Genomic DNA, 18,344 nt, shown 5'->3' with positions numbered 1-18,344 from the left:
TTTTCAATGCGATCACGAATGGTTTCCCACTGCACTGTAACACTCACAATACACAATACACAATATGGCAAAAGGATCCAGAAGCCTCCATACGATTGTATTTAGCTTCGAATTCACGCTCTGCCTCTTCCAGAAAACGACGGCGCTTTCGGTAATGGGTTGATCTTGACGACATTTTAATATATATCAGCAGAAATATTGCTTTTCTAAAACGAAATCAGAATTGGGGTTAGTTCAGTTTGGCTAGTAAATTTGGTGGGATCCCACCAGACATTTTAGATCACTTTGAGGCTAGGCCCTGAACTCCTCACCCTACTTGGCCCACAAATGTGTATTCGCAATAGTGCGTTCTCTTTTCCTCGTATTGGCTTTGGTCTTCTGTTCTGCTCTTCTGTATCATCGACAGCCGTTTTCGATTCAACCAGTCGTGTATGTACACGGTGATTTAACGCGCATGCGCGGTTTTGGTATGTATTGGAGCGTCGATGAATACTTGACACTTACGATGCCGGCACAGAACCAAAATACTAGCCAAACTGAACTAACCCCAATTCTGATTTCGTTTTAGAAAAGCAATATTTCTGCTGATATATATTAAAATGTCGTCAAGATCAACCCATTACCGAAAGCGCCGTCATTATCTGGAAGAAGCAGAGCGTGAATTCGAAGCCAAATACAATCGTATGAAGGCTTCTGGATCCTTTTGCCATATTGTGTATTGTGTATTGTGAGTGTTACAGTGCAGTGGAAAACCATTCGTGATCGCATTGGAAACCAACGCAGAACCAGGCGGATTGCTTACACGAGGCCATTAGAGAAATGAAAATCGGGGCCCTAAGAAAGCCATACGGGGGCCCCTATCACTTTGGAATACGTGTGAATCCAGCGGGCAAGCGAACTCGGAACCCCCAGCAGCTAATTAGTCCGCGTATTGTGAAACGGGCCGTGTAAAGCCGATACTGATACCTATCCATTTCGTATCAAAATAACCGAACGCTATCGTGCCGGAGTTAACCGATTTGACAATAAACCTTGCCTATACAAAAAATGTTTCATGTGAACTAGACCATCGCCTATTTCGAAGCCGTCCAAAACCAAACCGATATCACTAACACATGCATACAACCCACCAGACATTTTAGATCACTTTGAGGCTAGGCCCTGAACTCCTCACCCTACTTGGCCCACAAATGTGTATTCGCAATAGTGCGTTCTCTTTTCCTCGTATTGGCTTTGGTCTTCTGTTCTGCTCTTCTGTATCATCGACAGCCGTTTTCGATTCAACCAGTCGTGTATGTACACGGTGATTTAACGCGCATGCGCGGTTTTGGTATGTATTGGAGCGTCGATGAATACTTGACACTTACGATGCCGGCACAGAACCAAAATACTAGCCAAACTGAACTAACCCCAATTCTGATTTCGTTTTAGAAAAGCAATATTTCTGCTGATATATATTAAAATGTCGTCAAGATCAACCCATTACCGAAAGCGCCGTCATTATCTGGAAGAAGCAGAGCGTGAATTCGAAGCCAAATACAATCGTATGAAGGCTTCTGGATCCTTTTGCCATATTGTGTATTGTGTATTGTGAGTGTTACAGTGCAGTGGAAAACCATTCGTGATCGCATTGGAAACCAACGCAGAACCAGGCGGATTGCTTACACGAGGCCATTAGAGAAATGAAAATCGGGGCCCTAAGAAAGCCATACGGGGGCCCCTATCACTTTGGAATACGTGTGAATCCAGCGGGCAAGCGAACTCGGAACCCCCAGCAGCTAATTAGTCCGCGTATTGTGAAACGGGCCGTGTAAAGCCGATACTGATACCTATCCATTTCGTATCAAAATAACCGAACGCTATCGTGCCGGAGTTAACCGATTTGACAATAAACCTTGCCTATACAAAAAATGTTTCATGTGAACTAGACCATCGCCTATTTCGAAGCCGTCCAAAACCAAACCGATATCACTAACACATGCATACAATATGGCTGCACGTGCTCACTCACACATTCTCACAGCCCGGTCCTAATTTCAGGGGATATGACACAAAATTAGGGGCTGTCAGTCGTTTTAGATCACTTTTTGTCTGGGGGGAATATGGCTGCACGTGCTCACTCACACATTCTCACAGCCCGGTCCTAATTTCAGGGGATATGACACAAAATTAGGGGCTGTCAGTCGTTTTAGATCACTTTTTGTCTGGGGGGATGTGAACGAGTGATGACAGCTAAAGAAGTCCGATAGCACGAAAGCACAATCTGTCAATGAAACAGTAAACAACTTTCAGCCCTAATTAGATCTGCAGTGGTTGTAGCTGTTCCTGGTTTCCGGTAAGGTGAGTTGGGTCTTAATTACTTGCTCCTGTGGATTGTGACGGTTAATGGAATTTGTTTACTGTTTTCATTGAAATCTAGTAACTTTCTTTCATTTGATTTTACGATTTTTTCTTTGTGTTGCCTGCTACTGGAGAACTTTAATTCATTGCCACCTTGTAGAAGTGAGTTTCTCGCTCTCTTCTCAGCACAAAACCCTATAGAATACCCAAGCAAAACAAAAAACACACGATGAAAGAGTATTTTATTCGTACCGCGTCAAAGGAACTTCCAACCTTGACTTACTGAACGGTTACAATTGAGTCACAGCAATATAGCAGTCACGGTGGGGGCCCAGTACTGTAAACAAGACAGTCCGAACCGGAATGGGTGAAAAAATATTTGCATAAGATTTCTTTCCTTTTTGTTTCACTTTTGCTCTTCTGCTCTGCACAGTCTTACTCAATTGGCCGTTTGCGGGGAATTCGGTGTTTGCCGCATATCACGTATCCATTCCATTGTTTATTCAAGCGTAATGCGTTTCCGTATCCGGGACACACGAAAACACGCACGAGCTTCGGAACTCATTTCGATCGGTCAGTTTGGAAGTAACAGATTAACGGCCATTAGCTGGGCAGGGGTTTTCGGTTTGGTTTTTGAGTTGATTTTTGTGCGGTACTTTCTTTTGATCTTTTGTTTTTAAATTCGTTTACTTAAAGAGGCTTTGGGTGTCTGAGACCTTATTTGCCTTTTTCTTTCTTTTGACCGATAGCCTATCATGTAGGCTGGTCATGCTGATTGAAACAAACAGATTGTTAGAAGAATTTTTTGAAGTCATTAAGGCAATACGATGCACTTATGGACACTATTTTCGTAAAACCTACGATCTGCATACTGTTTATGTGATATCAACTGCTGCAATTGTGATATTAGTTCATCAAGAGGATATTTTTTCTCTCATTTTTACACCAAATTGGTTTGATTGCTATAAAATGATGGCCATTATTTTGTTTAAAAAAACTTTATAATGTGACCAAGTTTTAACGAAAAGCCTAAAAATGTTATGTAAAACTTAGGTGAGGATTTTTTTTGGCAAACGATCCTTTGATTAGATGAATCAAGAAATATATATTGTGAGTCTAGTTTTGGCAATCTGATGAAAATATCACCAACACACAAGAGAAAATAAAGTAAAAAAATTATTGTACTGTATTTTAATAAAGGTGATCTAATTGTACTTTCGGTCACCGTATGGCTATAATTTTTTGACAATGATTTTTACACACGACCGCTCATTTGCTGTGGGGATTGCAAATTTAATCGAGCTTTTAGTAGTTTAAAAAAATGCAATAAAAGAACAGGAATTAATTACCAACGGTGATTTAAAATTGATAGCAATCTGGCCTCGGTCTTATGCTGCCTTTGCTTAAGTATTATTATTCTTAGGAAGGGATCCGAAAACCCCTGCATTTTTTCCTTTGAGAGTACTAGCTCAATAGCGAATTGTTGCCAACCTTATGACTCTGTCAAACAGTTACCTGTTGCTTGAGACTGCTGCATTAATTAACTTTCCTAGGACTGTTTGAAATAGATTACTTATGCTGTTTTTTGAAATTCAGATCATATCATCTCACGTGATTAAAACTCAAAATGTATTCACATCATCTGTTCTCTTCCAGGAACAGCCTAAACTAGCTTGTTGAAAGTGTTGCTATTTAATCATTGTATCCTATTACCCCATAATCCCTTACCGGTGGTGTCACCATCTGATAAACTATGGCCATTTACTGCAAGACCCAATTACATACCACCACGTGTGTGTGAGTTTTTGTGTTCGTTGTGCGCCTGTTAGTGTCAAAGGCAACACTGTACACCAACGCCTTCCGACCACGTCCGATCGGTGAGCTAATCCCACCGACAGTAGCAGACGTTTGGCGCTAGCGCTGCCGTCCGCCAACTTCGTATATTATGCATGAAATTCACTACTGCTAATGGCGGATGACAAATGCGTCCGTCAGGAAGCCTCCAGTTGCTTCGGGAAAAACAAATTTATCCTTCCAGCAGCCTCGCACAGCGTGTACGTGCGCTAGCTGATGGGTAAAAACGGGTTACAGAACACCGGCTGATAAATGACTTCAAAACGAACCAGCACTGGGGTGGAAAAATGAAAGTAACTCTCGTTGTTGTATTTGAGTAGAGGAAAATTCCTGTATTTTAAATAACAAAGGAAAATACAACCATGATACAGTAATTGTTTTGTATATTTATTTCGATTTGAACATAACATGACGTACAGATAGGAAGCGCCCATGGACAGAAGCATCGCTCAAGCTAAGCACACGGGCCTAAAGATCCACAACAGGTCCAACGTCAATCGAAGCCAATCGAGCGAGCTAAACAAGCATCGGTTCGAGCCGCCCGGTTGCGCAAAGGCCGGAGGATAAACGAATTTCTCCGGAATCGGAATCCCTGGGCGGTACTGCAGCACCTGCTGTTGACTTTCGGCAGCCGCGATTGGAACGGCCGGCGGGCGTGTGATTGGTTTCGCATCGTCCAGATTGTAGACGTAGTACTGATGGGTAACCTGTTGAGTTGTGTTGGTCGTTTGGATGGTTTGAACCGGAACGGCCAGCTGTCTTCCCTCGACACGGCTCATTTCGAAGCTAGATCGGTTGTCTTGCTGTGGTGAGCGCTGTTGAACAGTACGGTCTCGCTCATACCCATCGCTACGCTTGAGCGGGAATCGTTGAGGACATTCTTCCTGATACACATCCAGCACAAAGCCCTGTACGGTAGGGAAGCGACCAGCGAGCGAGTGAATGCGAATCGTTTTGATAGGATAAGGTCCAAAGGGTGCCGTCCGGTAGACTTGCCCCTTTCGGCAACCACAAATACGGTGTCCATCGATCTCAACAAACCCACCCGGACATCCCGGGAGCTGAGCGTTACCGAGCAGGAAGAACTTGAACGAAATCACCAACCGGCAAATGTAGGGAGAGGCCTGCTGTACCCGCACCACACAGTCCTGGTTGACGGTCGTCTGTGAGGGGAAGTTGGCACTGGACAGATAGAAGCGTCGCTGGTTGAAAGCGTTACGGCAGCAGGCAGGACCAATGCCCGGTACAAACGAAACCTGGTTCTCCGGCTCAACACTGGCCGGAACGTGTTCCGTCGTGGGCTCGGGAAATTCGGGCTTCGTTTCCGTCTTTTCTGGGTAGCCTGACGGTGGTGGTCCGCCTAGAGAGTTAGTACCCTGATCCGTGTCTGATGATCCTGAAGGATATCCGGGATAATAGGATGGATATTGAGGATATTGAGGATATTGGGGATATTGAGGGACGGATGGTACGGGAGCGCAAGGATTTGTAGGGCAGAGAGGATTTTGAGGTTGCACTGGAACTGGCTGCTGTGGGTAAGATGGATAGTTTGGATAGGAAGGAGGACACGATTGAACTCGTGGGTCACAAGGGTACCTCGGTGGGTAGATTGGCGTAGGCGGGTAGTTGGAAGCGGAACATCCCCACGGAGAATATGCACACGGCGCCGGACACGGGAAGCTTTGTGGCGGATACGTTGGCGAAGGGTACGTCGGTGTTGGAACAGTTGCTGGAGGTAGATATCCATTACCTCCCGGGTTAAACTCGGGCGGAATGTCTTGCCGACTGCTCACAATTTTGCCATCTCCCGGTGCTTCCGTTCCCGCTTCTTCACCACTCGATTCCGTCTCGTCCGCAACCTGGAGCGTGGTGAATACGGAGTACGCCGTTGACGATTCCGCCGCCTCATTATCCTCATCACACGGTTGTCTGGTGACAAGGATACGGAATCCACGTCCCGATCCCCATCCATCGGTAATGAACTTCATGCGCAACAAACCACCGGGAGCACTGTACAGCTTCGAACCTATCACCGTGCCACAGAGGACCTCATCATCCCCGATCACTAGTCGATCTTTGCTACAATTCCTCGACGATTCCAGCGCAAAGTCGACGAACTGAAAGTGATACTGACTGCTACATACGAACGGCGACTTGAACGTGTACTCGCAGTGTAAATGTCCCTGATAGTCATTGGGGAAGCTGGGCGACCGGATCTCACTCTGCAGCCGTTTGTAAACTCCGCCACACTCCACCACACTACGACGATCACTCGCGAGCGTAAACGTGTCGGACCGATCACTAATCCTCTGCTCCGCCAGACGCTCCTCACTCAAAGGTTCAAAATCGTTGATCATCTTGAAGTGCTCGTGACTTTCCGCACGAGGTCGGCCCTCGGAGTTAGCAGACACAACCCCATTTTCATTTGTTGCCAGCCCAACGCCTGCCTTGATTGCCCACTGCAGTAAACCGAACTGTACAGTGAACTTTATAATTGAGTTTCCGATTAATTTTGCCATAGTTTGCCACCGCACTTCACCGGAACTGGCCACAGTAATTATTTTCTTGTGTTGAACTTTTTTCTTCACCACAAAAACTTTTCACTTCAAATTGGCTTGCGGCTGGAAGGAGTCCGCTGCTTCGCTTCCAAATATCCCGGACACCGTCACCGATCCGCGTCAGCTCCAACCGTCAACTGATCAAAGTATCGGATAAGCGCTCAACTTTTGAGCTCATCAATATTTTAATGAGTGTAGTTGTGTGTGCCCCATGCGTTTGTGACGCTAGATATTTCCGCCAGTACCAAAGGACGACTCCATCTCGCTTTGCCACTCGGTTGTGTGATTGTGTCTTTTGCAATGCCCCGACCGACGACGACGACGACAGGAAGGTTGTAAAGTTAAGCCTTTGTTGACTTTGGAGTTTACTTTAGCGCGTTTGCTCTCCATCATACCATCCATACCACCTCGATGTCCCGGCCGGGCGTTCATCGTTCGTGTTCCAAAACTGATGCCTCGCCGGGACACTCCCAAACACCTGCGCTTACCCTTTGCCCTTCCCTTATCTGCGTTGTGTCACTTCCGGTCTCCAGTGCAAAAGTGAAACTTCTGGCACGTTTCTCACAGCGGGTGCCCTTCTACGAGTGGATGACGAAATAAATGACCCATCCGTATCCGTCGCGTCAGTCCATCCCGGTCTCTGTTACGGATCTGGTTGAAGCTTTGTTTGAGTTGTGGTCGCGAAAGCCCTTCCCGATACTTGTCAGTGGATCAGCCAATGATCGTAACGAAAAAAAAAAACTTCCGTGGCGGTAAACACACTTCGGATGAGAAATCAATCTCGGGCGAAGGGCCAATCGGGTCGGGTGCAATATTTATGGGTGAAACAATTACGCAAGGTTTACTGCACGCCGTTAAACGTTTAGCTGGGCATTAGAGTTCTTGGAAGGGATGGAAATGGGCTGTTGCCGACAGCCGAAATGCATGGCAGGATTGGCGTTTGATCGGTTCGGCAATAGCTTCCTAATCTGTATTTCTTGTACCCGGGCGAGTACTTCTTGTGGTTTGATTACTTTTTATGGCATCCGAGGACGTAGACGAGACATCAGAAGATTAATAAAACCCTGGAAGACATTGTGTACTTCTTTAGGACTTTGGGAGGATAACTTTGGGAGCTCTCGTGTGGTATCAATTTTTGTGACATTCTTTTCCGGATAATGTCCCTCTTCTTCTTCTTGGTCTAATGACCTCTGAGGTCATGCCTGCCATTTCTGGCTTTCTAGTCAATCCTCACTATGGGGAAACGGCCCAGATGTGATTTGAGCCCCGATCCTGCCGTGTAAAGACAGAGCCCCCTGTCCGGATGATAATTTGACTTAATCTCAAACAATCGATATTAATGGTAAAAAATTATTTATTGATTGATTTATTAATATAAACGTAATCCGACCTCTTTGTTTTCTATTACGCTCAGCACATTATCAGACATGCCGTAAAGCGCCCCCCACTCTTCGCCATTAAAAATAAAACGTGTATGTGCAATGAGCTAAAATTAGCTCGAAAAATGCACCCCAGCATGGAATTATGGTGATTTAATCCAACGCATTGTTTTCCATTTGACGCGAGCCCTGCCACCTGCACCTGATTAACCGGAACTAATTAATTATGGGTCGCTTTGTAACACGTGTCACATTGATTTCCTGACGCGCTTCTACAGAGAAAAACTTCGATAAGTAATGGTGACTGAGACACACGTCACACTCATCGCACCGGCCAACGTTCAACCGGCTTCTCCTACGAGAGAACCATCTTCCCTTACGACCTAAGACACTACCTAAGACACACACACAGACACAGCTTAACGTCAACGAAACCTCATAGTTTGCTCTTCACATACTGATCCGATTTCCGATCGAGCTGTGCGTAGATGATGCCCGCCGGCTTATCCACCGGCACGTACACCGTCTCCTCCTTCAGCTCCACCTCATTCACCACCTTGGGGAATTTGCTAAAATCAAACGTAAAGTAGTGCTTGTTCGGCATCGTCATGTCGATGGAGGAAATTTCCGGTATCGTCTCGAGCACCTGCTTCTCCGCCAGGTACAGCGTGTTCTGGACGCTCGGCGAAAAGATGCCCTTCTCCGTTTCGCCCGCAAAGTTGTTCAGTATGCACTGCTTCACCTTGTTCCAGCAGTAATCAAAGTCTACGCCCGTCACCGTCGAATACTGCCAGGACGAACGGACCACCGTACTGAAGATGCGGTCATGCTGATCGGGCAGCGAACGGTACTCATCGTTTACGAAGTTCACGAACGCCGACTGTGTTGTCTTGAGGACGCGCAAATCTGTCAGCCCACTGATGACAGTCGGTTTGATTTCTGACCCAACAACCGGAATGGAAGGAAGGAAGCAAGAAAAAAAAATGGCGACATTAGTGGAGCTCCGGTGTGGAAATTGAATCAAGCGGTCGTTTCACTTACCGGTGCGCTTCTGCGTGACGTCCGTGTACCGGATGGCGGTCGGTGTGAAGACGAAGGCGTGATTATGCAGATCCTTGTACGGGCCGGTACCGAACCCCATCCGGGACCACGGGTACTCCTCGATGTGTATCGACACCTCCTCCACGTGCGAGTACTTGCTCAGGAAGTGATGGCACAGCAGTATGCCGAACTCTTCCGGTGACTTCAGGCCGTGCTTGCGGGCCAACAGGTAGACGGTGTTTTTCTGCGAATCCGTCGCCACGATGTCACTATTATCGCCTGCCGGGAAAAAAAAGAAACCATTTTTCCATTAGCAACGGAGCCGTTTGGGGGTCGGGGACATCACAGTTGACGCTTACCCTCGAGATAGTCCTTCTGGCTGCGTAGCTTCAGCTTCGTGCCCACCTCAAACTCCTTGATCGTGTGCACCAGCCCATTCCGTACGACGTGCATCACCTTCACGCTGTCCTTGCCGTACCCGTAGTTGCTAATCAGGAAGGGTGAATTCTCGTTGTCCAGGTAGCCTTCGCGGCTTTCATCGATAAGCTTTCTGGACATCATCTTGGTGCCGGACTGCTCTGAAGCTCTGGGGCTAGCGAAAGACGCAACAAAACAGTAGGTTAATAATTGACTGGTGCATGTAACAATTACGGGCAGCGAACTCCCAACCCAAACCCCAGTGAGCCAGCATCCATCTAAACCTTTCTCCACGCGCCCATTAAAACGCATGAATTGGGGGAACTCGGGCACGTATTGCGGGATTTTCCTCCACGCTCATCAGCCTCAAAAACCGGTTCGCGGTGTGTGTGTGTGTTGTGATTTGCAAAAACCCCCTTTGCTACTATTGTTATTGTTGTAGGCTTCTTGCCATAAATGCTTTGCCATGCATCTTCCCATCTGCGGGTTTCGGTTGCCGACGGTCAAGATGACTGATGTCCATGATAAGATGCCGCGCAGTTCGTCTCTGTGCTGATGTGAACCGGTTTGGGGCGTCCAGCACACCGATTGACAGCTGATGATGACGTGAACGGGAATGCGTGCACTGCCAGGCGTCATGGCAGCAAACAATGCGAAGAGCGGCCACTTTATTTCGCAGAACCATGAAGCTCTGAGCTCTGAGCCCTTATCACCGATTTCATTGAACTGTTGCAATTCGTGACGTTGTAGTAGTCGCTTTGTATGTCAACTAGCAAAACCCAAAACAGACTTAATCTTTAGCCGGTGACCCCTGTTCAACATTTGTCCGCGAAGCTTGTTTGCCCAAAAGAAGACAACCTGCAACCCCTGATAAACGAGCCTTTCTGCTTGATATGGGCTGCATTGCTCTACCGAGCATTTGCGTTGCCATATTGACGAGATTATCTAATCATTGGCTTCTAAAACAATTAACAGAGCTGACCACAGCGAAGAGCGTACTTTGAACAGGTTTCACCCATAGGGTGTCACGATAGAGGGAGAGAGATGCGAAAGTCCTAAAAATAGCTCCCAATTCTTCTCCACTGGAACAATGGATGTTGAATGTCTTGCGTGCTTTTTTTTTTTTGGGCGGGATGGACATCCCATGTCAAAAAAGCTCGATCGAGCAAACGTGTCATGCGGCACGTACCAATCCCCGTACCATAAGGCAGGTCTGGTTAGAAAAAAATAGGTTATCAGGATCAGTGGCCAGTTCGGAAACCACACACAAACACACACACACACACACTCAGAAGAATCTATCACCACGCACATTGGCAAGCGCGGCTCTTGGCTGGCCGCCTGACTCTATGGAGACAACTGCAAGAAGCAAGAACCGTATAATCGTAACACCACACTGGTGAGATAACGATGACGTGGTGCTGCTGTGGGGGGAATCATCCGGGGCGATTAGCTCGCCACAGTTGCTGGACGTATGATTGGAAAAAAGGGGTTTTTGGGAAGACTTTTTTCTATACAAAGATCTTTACGAAAAGTAGTGTCTAACTTCAAGGAAACTCTGGTCCAAGATATTCTGAATGCTTGTTCACAGCTCCCTGTTTTTCGAAGCGATTCTAATAACACTTTCACTCACTGATGTCCACTCAGTTCTAAAACTTCTTACTGATTTAATAATATGACCCAGTCCCATCGCGAATTCTAAATGATCCTTATCCCTTTTAGTACAACACTTACTCGCTTTCACTCTCTCTTCCGCTCCTTCTGTCTTAACTTCAAAGTGTTAATTCGCGTAACACGTAACACTCACTCTACGACACAGCCCACTGTTTGATCGATTGCACTTGCACACTGTGTTTTTCACGTCAGCCTCGGAGCCTGTAACTGTGTGTCTTACCTTGAACACTGCCACCGCTTAAATGGGGCCCGGGCCAGCGAGAACCGCGAAGATTTTTCAGCCCAACCGATCTTCGTCGTAGTGCTTGTTGGACTTTTCATTCTACACCGTTCGCTCGTATGGTGCCGCTAATCGCGGTGCACCTCACCACGCCACGCGGGTCTTCTGCCCGCCCCTCTTCCCAAGGGTGGTTCGAATTTTCCATTATCAGGTCCGTGGTTCGGTTCGGTTCGGTTTGGATTGTTTTTCTAATCGAACCGACAGCGGTCCGCTCAGCGATGCATGATGGTGTTGGCAGTTATCGACGATGCTCGGTTGTGGTCGATTTACGACGGGCCGAGTAATGGAGGGCACAGCTTCCAGCCATGTCCGTTTGCTGCATTTGCACGGCGGCATGATGCAGTTTTTTTTTTTGTCGGTTTTGTTTTGGTTCTGTTTCTTTTGCGAGGACAATACCTTGGCATACCTGGCTGCTGGTGGTGATTGATGAGGTGACTTAAGATGTCGCCTATAATACTTTGAACGGTGGACTTTTATTGAGCTGTCGGGCCGGGTTGAGCAATTGACCTCGCTACCTGTTGCCACATGGCGGCTTTACCTTGCACGAGCACGACAATTACAAGACCGCCCTTGACTGGAGTGCAGTCGGGCTGGTAGCTGCGTAGAAACATTTTGTAAAGCAGGATTTAATGTGTCCATGTGCCAAGAATCGGTAAACAGGTTGCTGATAACGAAAGGAGCGCTTCGTACAAATTTGGGATTTGCTTGTTTTGTTGTGCTGAAATAACAACCGGCTGTTGACGAATCAGGGAGTTGTGGAAATTTTTAGGATGATTCATTCGCAAATAAAAATAATTCCACTAGACATGCGTGGTTGTTGTTTTTAAACTGCGAGGTTAAACTAATTACACCCAGGTCATCGATAAACTTGTCGCGCTAGAGTAACGGTGCAATAATTTACACCCTCACCGGAACTAGCCTAATGACAAGATGCACTGATTCGCCTTTGTGTTTACTAAACACACAATTCAATCAATCTCGGTTCGAAACAGTGCGGATAGATCACCTTCTTAATGACGCCAGCACGCTACTATTTAACCTGCACTTTCGAAAACTGTTGCTTATAGTTATGAAATCACCGTTTACAAAGATTGCATAGATTGTTCTGCCTTATCAAAGCAACACAAACCGAGCAGCTGCCGCCGTTCCGAGAATTGAGCCGGTTTGACCGATTACTTCGCAGGGGATTCAGCGCACGAGTTAGGGACGGCTCGTTGCTCGATTTAGTCAAAACAAAATGTTGCCAAAGTGCAGCAGATCTACCGGGTTCGGACCGGGGTTGAAGAAGATTTGGAGCAGTCGTTACTGTCGCTTCTACGAAGTGGCGTCTGGTGCAGCTGCAGCTGTTATTCTGGAATTGACGATTTCATTGACGCGATGTTGTTTTTAATGGGTGTGATAGGGGACTCTATAATGCCTAGCAATGCCTTTGGTTGTATTTGATGACAATAGGAATGATTTGAGGGTAGTTTATCATTTTAATTAAATGGTTAAAAAAACATTAAATTTGGTAAAAAAAAGCTGGAGATTTACTTTCTTAGATAATACGGTTTTATTTATCAAATATTTATTTTTTCCAACATTAAAATACTTAAAAATAACGAAAATACGTTTAACTGATGAAAAACTAAATTTCAGCCCTTAAAATTCAAATCGGGTAACGGTTGCTGGGAAGCGTGGCGTTACACACTATACTGACGCAACCAAAAATACATCCGTACGCAGCCATTACGCAGCCGTTATAAACCAAGCGTTACTTTCGCTGCACAGTGGTCGACCGCAGCCGTTGGGAAAATACTTCAAAAATACTGTTTTTTTTTATTCATAAGGCACGGCCTGGCCGTATTTCTTGCTGTTTTATTATTCCTACACATAGAAAAAATACGTTAAAAATTTTAATTTTAACTTCCTTCAGTATCAATTCTTCAAAAAGGTCAAAATTAAAATATTATTGCGGTCAAAATATTCTTTTATTCTGCTAATTTGAAAAAAAAATTAAAGGACAGCATTCGAATATGAGTCCCAATGGCTTACGGTTGAAACATTGGCATCGTCTTTTTCATATAGAAGAAGGGACAAAAGTGGGAGCTGGGTTATTACAGTGTTGAATCCGTCCTGCTTTATTATCAGATCTTTTCCATTCAGTAAATCATTTACCAAAAGCTTCTCTTCAACCATATTCGCAATCACATCTAATCCACGTACGATGGTGTGATTAAGGTGGACATGACATAAAGTCAGTCTTCTCTTGAACCTAGAGTGTCATCCGAGATCAGGAGATGAGAGCTGAGATCTAGAGACGGCGGGACTGACTACTTCAAATCAATACGCCCAATATAGCTCAATTTTGTTTAGAAAACTTTCGAAACAAATTAAAACTGCTTGATAAAAGTGAATAACTTACAAATTAATATGTGATATTGTTAACTGGTAAAAATGACAAAACTCTGCACACGCTGCTTTCGGTATCCAATTTGAATTTTATTGTATATTTTTCTCAAGATCAACAAATGTTGCGCTGCGCCGTGAGTAAATAGTTAGCTATTCGTTTCGAATATTTTTCACATATTCCCTTCCCTTTATGCTTTAGAAGCATTTCCAGTCCTTTTGCCCATACAAAAAAAAAAAAAAAACATTTGCCCAATATATAGTAAATTTACAAGAAACTTGTACAAGAAACTCAACGCAGACGTGCGTTCAAGCAAGCTTACCCTGAATGCTGAAGCACTCTGGAAGGGATGAAAATGGGGAGTGGGAAGCGTATGCAATTGTAATGCAATTTAAAGTGATTCAATTCAGCAATCCATTATTTCGAAATCAACGCCTCGCGAGCACTAGTCCTAAGGGAGCTGGTTGTAACACTGTTCGATAGAGATAGAGGCTTGTTCCGCGACTTTCTGATTTAGTAGAATGAGGCACAAAGAGAGAGAGAAAGAGAGAGCGATTGTTGAGAAAGGGGGTGAAAAACACTGTAAGGTAAAAAATCGTGTAACAAATGTTACGAATAGATGTAAATACAATCTGCTTACATTCCTACCATGGTGTATAACGTTCGCTAAGACACGGCGTTTCCGAGGAAAATATTGTTTCATTTTTAGCAGGAAGGCCACACTCGGTGTACGGTGGCCCATAATGGTGGTTCCATTAGCAGCAGTAGCAGCTCTTCGAGTATATAAAGTGTACAAGTTACGTTAATGTTAACAATATCATTGAATTTCCATCACTGTATAAAGGGCATGAGATAGTGGATTAGGGTAGAGTAGAGAGAGAGAGAGAGAGAGAGAGAGAGAGAGAGAGAGAGAGAGACCAGTTTTTGTAGTGGATCGGAGGTATTTGGTGGACATAACCTGACGGATAACTAGCTAGCTTACCAGATGACATGTAAATGCGAACTCTTAAAGTTGAGATTGAACCCTTATAATGAGCGTTAATATTGGTGGATTGATTATCCTTGTTGTAGCTATCCTGCTGTTCGAGAGAGGTAAAGATCGTCAGATTCCTGAACACGATCGAGTATTTTAAACAAACCTGATGTCCCTCAAGCGGGATGTCTTGTAAATCAAGTAAGAGATTCTATTAGAAGCGACTATTGAGCTTGTCCTGAGGTGATTTTGGAAAGGTTCCCGATCGTACTTCGATCTCCGATAGCTAAACAAGCATCTTTAACCTTTTGCCAAACGAATACCTAATGAAGTAGTAGCGTTTTCTTGTCTCGTAAAGAGTGAAACCGGTTCTGTACTTCTGTTACGCGTGCGTAACAGAAATACCCCGCCGCTGCTAATACTCGTCTCTTATCAAACAATTTAGCTCTGATGCATTCAATCAACAGGCCAATTGGCTTCTCAACAACTATCTAGTTTGTATGTTTTGTGATTTGTTCTGTTTCTTTTCCGATTCCGACCTGCGATCTCTGCGACTAGAGGTAAAGAAAGAAGTGTTCAGAAAGAAAGTTGCTGACAATTCGCCAAGCATTCGTCCCCCTCTCGCCTAGAAGCGTACGAGCTGACGGAAGCTTTCCGACACGATGAACGCTCCGAGTGCTGTTAGCAGCGAGACTGTCTTCATGCTAGCGTCGCTGGCTTTTATCAACTGTGAGGCAACGACAGGTGTAACTGGTTCCGGTTGGGATGCAACGGGTGCAGCATTCGGGGCAGGAACTTCCTGCTCAGCAGGCATGGCCCCATTCGGTGCCAGCGATAGTGGGGGATGATTCGGATCGGGAATAAACTGTCCATTCGCTTCGTAACGGCCCGGTGTGAACATCTGCGTCAGTGGATCGAACTGACCCGACTGGAAGATGCTCGTGTCGGGGATGTATCGTCCAGGGGTGAAGATTCCCGTTGCGGGGTCGTATTCACCCGGAGGGACGTACTGTCCGGTGGCGGGGTAATACTGACCGGGTGGTGGAATATATTGCTTAGCGTTCGGGTTTACGGTGGTCGTTTCTACCGGAGCTGCTTCAACTGGAGCCTGGGCGAGTGGGGTTATCGTTTCGGTTCCGTTGGCTGCTGCTGGTGGCTGTTGTTCCGTTTCCGTGCCGTTCATTGTGGCGTTTTCGTTCAGAATAATTGGAGTATCAGGTACAGCTGGTGGTGGAACCTGCGTAGTGGAGTTGTTGGTAGTTTCTGGCAGCGGGGCGAGCGGGACGGACGCTTGACCATCAGGACCAACATACGCTGGAGGTACGGCAGCAGCAGCAGCCGCAGCATCCGATCCTGGAGCAGCGACCGGAGGTACCGCAGCAGCACCTGGTGCCGGAGCTCCTGGAGCTACAGCGACTGGAGCTGGAGCGGCCGCAGCTGTAGCAGCTCCATCGGCAGCAGCCGGAGCCGGAGCAGCAGCAGCAGCAGCAGGGGCAGCTGGCACGTTGTTAATGATCGTAACACCACCACTTCTCTCAGTGTACCGAACACGATCCTCAGGACGCAGCGCGTTGTACAGTGCGGATCCAGCCGCTCCGGCCAACAAACCCGTACCGATTCCGGCCGCAATTCCCCCGACACCAATACCCGAGCTCTGTGGTTTATACGCACCGGCCGGGATGGCCGCAATGGGGAAGGACGGTGCTGGGGCGTAGTTTACTGGAGGTGCCACACCACCACCCTGGAACGTACCATGGGGAGCAGCGAATCCACCCGCTGGAGGATGATAGCCACCACCTCCGAATCCACCCATCGGTTGTCCAAATCCACCTGGCTGTCCAAATCCTCCTGGCTGGCCGAATCCTCCCGGTTGTCCGAATCCACCTGGCTGTCCGAAACCTCCCGCTGGCTGACCGAAACCTCCCGCTGGCTGTCCAAAGCCACCCGCTGGCTGCCCGTACCCAGGCTGACCAAATCCAGGCTGTCCCGGTCGGAAGCCCTGCTGGCCCGGAGTGTACATCGGCGGGGCTTCGTTGAAGCGCGAGTTCATGTTGGGATTGTTGGCGGCCGAGTACGGTGGCGGTGGTCCATGGGAGTACGGTGGCGGAGGAGCTCCCGGAGCTGCATTCGTCTGGTGCGTATTGTGGGTCGCTTGCACCGGATACGGAGGCTTCGCCGCACTGGACTGTACCGGATACGGAGGCTTCGCAGCACTCGACTGTACCGGGTACGGTGGCTTATTAACGGCTGCTGGCTGCGCCATTGAACCAGCGGGTTTCGCTGCCTGGCTGTTTACATTCCACCCGATGTTTCGCGTGTTGGACGATTCAACCGGTGCCGATGGTTTCGGCGCTGGTTTGGCCTGATAGTTACTGTAGCTCAGGCTGCCCGGATTGCTGTAACTGGACGAGGACGATGTGCTCGGCTTCGAGACGCGTCCCGACGACGAGGACGAACTTTTGCTGCGACTTTTCGTCTTCAGCGCGTCGGTCGTCGGTAGCAGGGTAGATACGGCCAGCAGTGTACAGATGGCCAGCGCTTTCAGCTGCCTATTTTCGTAACATCCACTACCACGCACCATTGTCGGATGCACTTTCTCCTTCACGCGTAGATTAAGCATCAACCCCCGTCGGTGGGTTTGACCTTCACGGATTTATCTGCTAATTCTCCTCTCAAGCACACAAAAATGCACACACACAAACAACACCAAAAACAGATGCTCGGTTAGAGCTTATTGTCAGCAGGTGTCTTTTTTCGCCCAAAGATGAAAAATGTTGTTTTCCACAGCACACTAGAAATTCCACTACACAACTCGTCGGACTGCACGAAACAAATAAAACTCGAGCGCTGTTTTGCGCTGTGTGAAATCGATTAACGACCGTACCGGTGGTAGTGTGCGTGCAAGGTTTCATTAGCGTGCAGGGTAGCGTGGTGTGCGTGAGCTGCTTCATTCACAGTGCCTGACACGGCTTTGTTTGGGGTGTCTAGGAAAGTGTAAATACTGAGGAAAAAGCTGTTTTTCTTTCAATTTTTGTGTTAAAACTTATGTTTTCTGAATTATAAAAGAAATTGCATGCCTTTAAGCTCAACATATTGCTTGATCCTCGTGAAATTGTTGGTTAAATTCAATGTGTTGTTTGGTAATTTTATTAGGCATTTGTTTACCTCACTGTAGCCATGCAAATTGGCATACAGTAGAGGCGATTGTTGTAAGTGCACCCAAATAAATAAAAACTTAATTTAAAATTTTAAAATTTTATTTCTCAAGTAACTCCAGTTTTATTCATTGTAAAAAGTAATTTACCTCATGCATCTCAGAAATAATTTTAATATATGAGGTTTAAGACTCATTTATTGTGCTTTTGCATGTTGGATAGCGACTTGAAAATGTAAACAGTGTTAAAAGCTTCTGAAACAGCTTTAAACTTTAATTAATTGA

At 46.4% G+C, this 18,344-nt stretch overlaps 3 protein-coding genes and 1 long non-coding RNA gene across 7 annotated transcripts; 1 reads left to right on the top strand and 3 right to left on the bottom strand.

The window, feature by feature from the left end:
* Positions 1-479: 479 nt before the first annotated feature.
* Positions 480-1,929, top strand: LOC118512942. The gene is made up of 2 exons (XR_004906370.1): positions 480-1,330; positions 1,432-1,929. It is a non-coding gene; the product is annotated as an uncharacterized LOC118512942 (long non-coding RNA).
* Positions 1,930-4,500: 2,571 nt separating this feature from the next.
* On the bottom strand, positions 4,501-6,975 carry LOC118513005. Its single transcript, XM_036058266.1, has one exon. It carries the CDS (start codon positions 6,711-6,713, stop codon positions 4,644-4,646), a length of 2,070 nt encoding a protein of 689 aa, XP_035914159.1. The 5' UTR covers positions 6,714-6,975; the 3' UTR covers positions 4,501-4,643.
* Positions 6,976-8,086: 1,111 nt separating this feature from the next.
* On the bottom strand, positions 8,087-11,635 carry LOC118513006 (uricase). Of its 4 annotated transcripts, none has more exons than XM_036058267.1 (4): positions 11,484-11,635; positions 9,532-9,764; positions 9,173-9,451; positions 8,087-9,070 (listed from the first exon to the last, which is right to left on the bottom strand). In XM_036058267.1, exons 1-4 carry the CDS (start codon positions 11,582-11,584, stop codon positions 8,568-8,570), a joined length of 1,116 nt encoding a protein of 371 aa, XP_035914160.1. In that variant the 5' UTR covers positions 11,585-11,635; the 3' UTR covers positions 8,087-8,567. The 4 variants fall into 4 exon arrangements, with proteins under 4 accessions (XP_035914160.1, XP_035914161.1, XP_035914162.1 ...); XM_036058268.1 differs by having other exon boundaries at positions 9,532-9,758; positions 11,484-11,631; XM_036058269.1 differs by having other exon boundaries at positions 11,324-11,576.
* Positions 11,636-14,003: 2,368 nt separating this feature from the next.
* LOC118512442 (elastin-like) lies at positions 14,004-17,796 on the bottom strand. Its single transcript, XM_036056905.1, has one exon. The coding sequence runs from the start codon at positions 17,523-17,525 to the stop codon at positions 15,531-15,533; it is 1,995 nt and encodes a 664-aa protein (XP_035912798.1). The 5' UTR covers positions 17,526-17,796; the 3' UTR covers positions 14,004-15,530.
* Positions 17,797-18,344: the final 548 nt, after the last annotated feature.

The sequence above is a fragment of the Anopheles stephensi genome, chromosome 3 (assembly GCF_013141755.1).
Source record: "Anopheles stephensi strain Indian chromosome 3, UCI_ANSTEP_V1.0, whole genome shotgun sequence".
In the NCBI taxonomy this organism is placed as follows: domain Eukaryota; kingdom Metazoa; phylum Arthropoda; class Insecta; order Diptera; family Culicidae; genus Anopheles; species Anopheles stephensi.
Note: the sequence above shows the minus strand (reverse complement) of the source record. Positions and strands in the feature narration are given on the sequence as shown.

Excerpts from the sequence above, each read along its gene's own strand:
- LOC118512442 (XM_036056905.1), bottom strand. The coding sequence starts at position 17,525 with ATGCTTAATCTACGCGTGAAGGAGAAAGTGCATCCGACAATGGTGCGT.
- LOC118513005 (XM_036058266.1), bottom strand. The coding sequence starts at position 6,713 with ATGGCAAAATTAATCGGAAACTCAATTATAAAGTTCACTGTACAGTTC.
- LOC118513006 (XM_036058267.1), bottom strand. The coding sequence starts at position 11,584 with ATGAAAAGTCCAACAAGCACTACGACGAAGATCGGTTGGGCTGAAAAA. Across the intron at positions 9,765-11,483 it reads AAGCGGTGGCAGTGTTCAAG|CCCCAGAGCTTCAGAGCAGT; the intron begins GTAAGACACACA and ends GTCTTTCGCTAG. Across the intron at positions 9,452-9,531 it reads CCAGAAGGACTATCTCGAGG|GCGATAATAGTGACATCGTG; the intron begins GTAAGCGTCAAC and ends TTTTCCCGGCAG.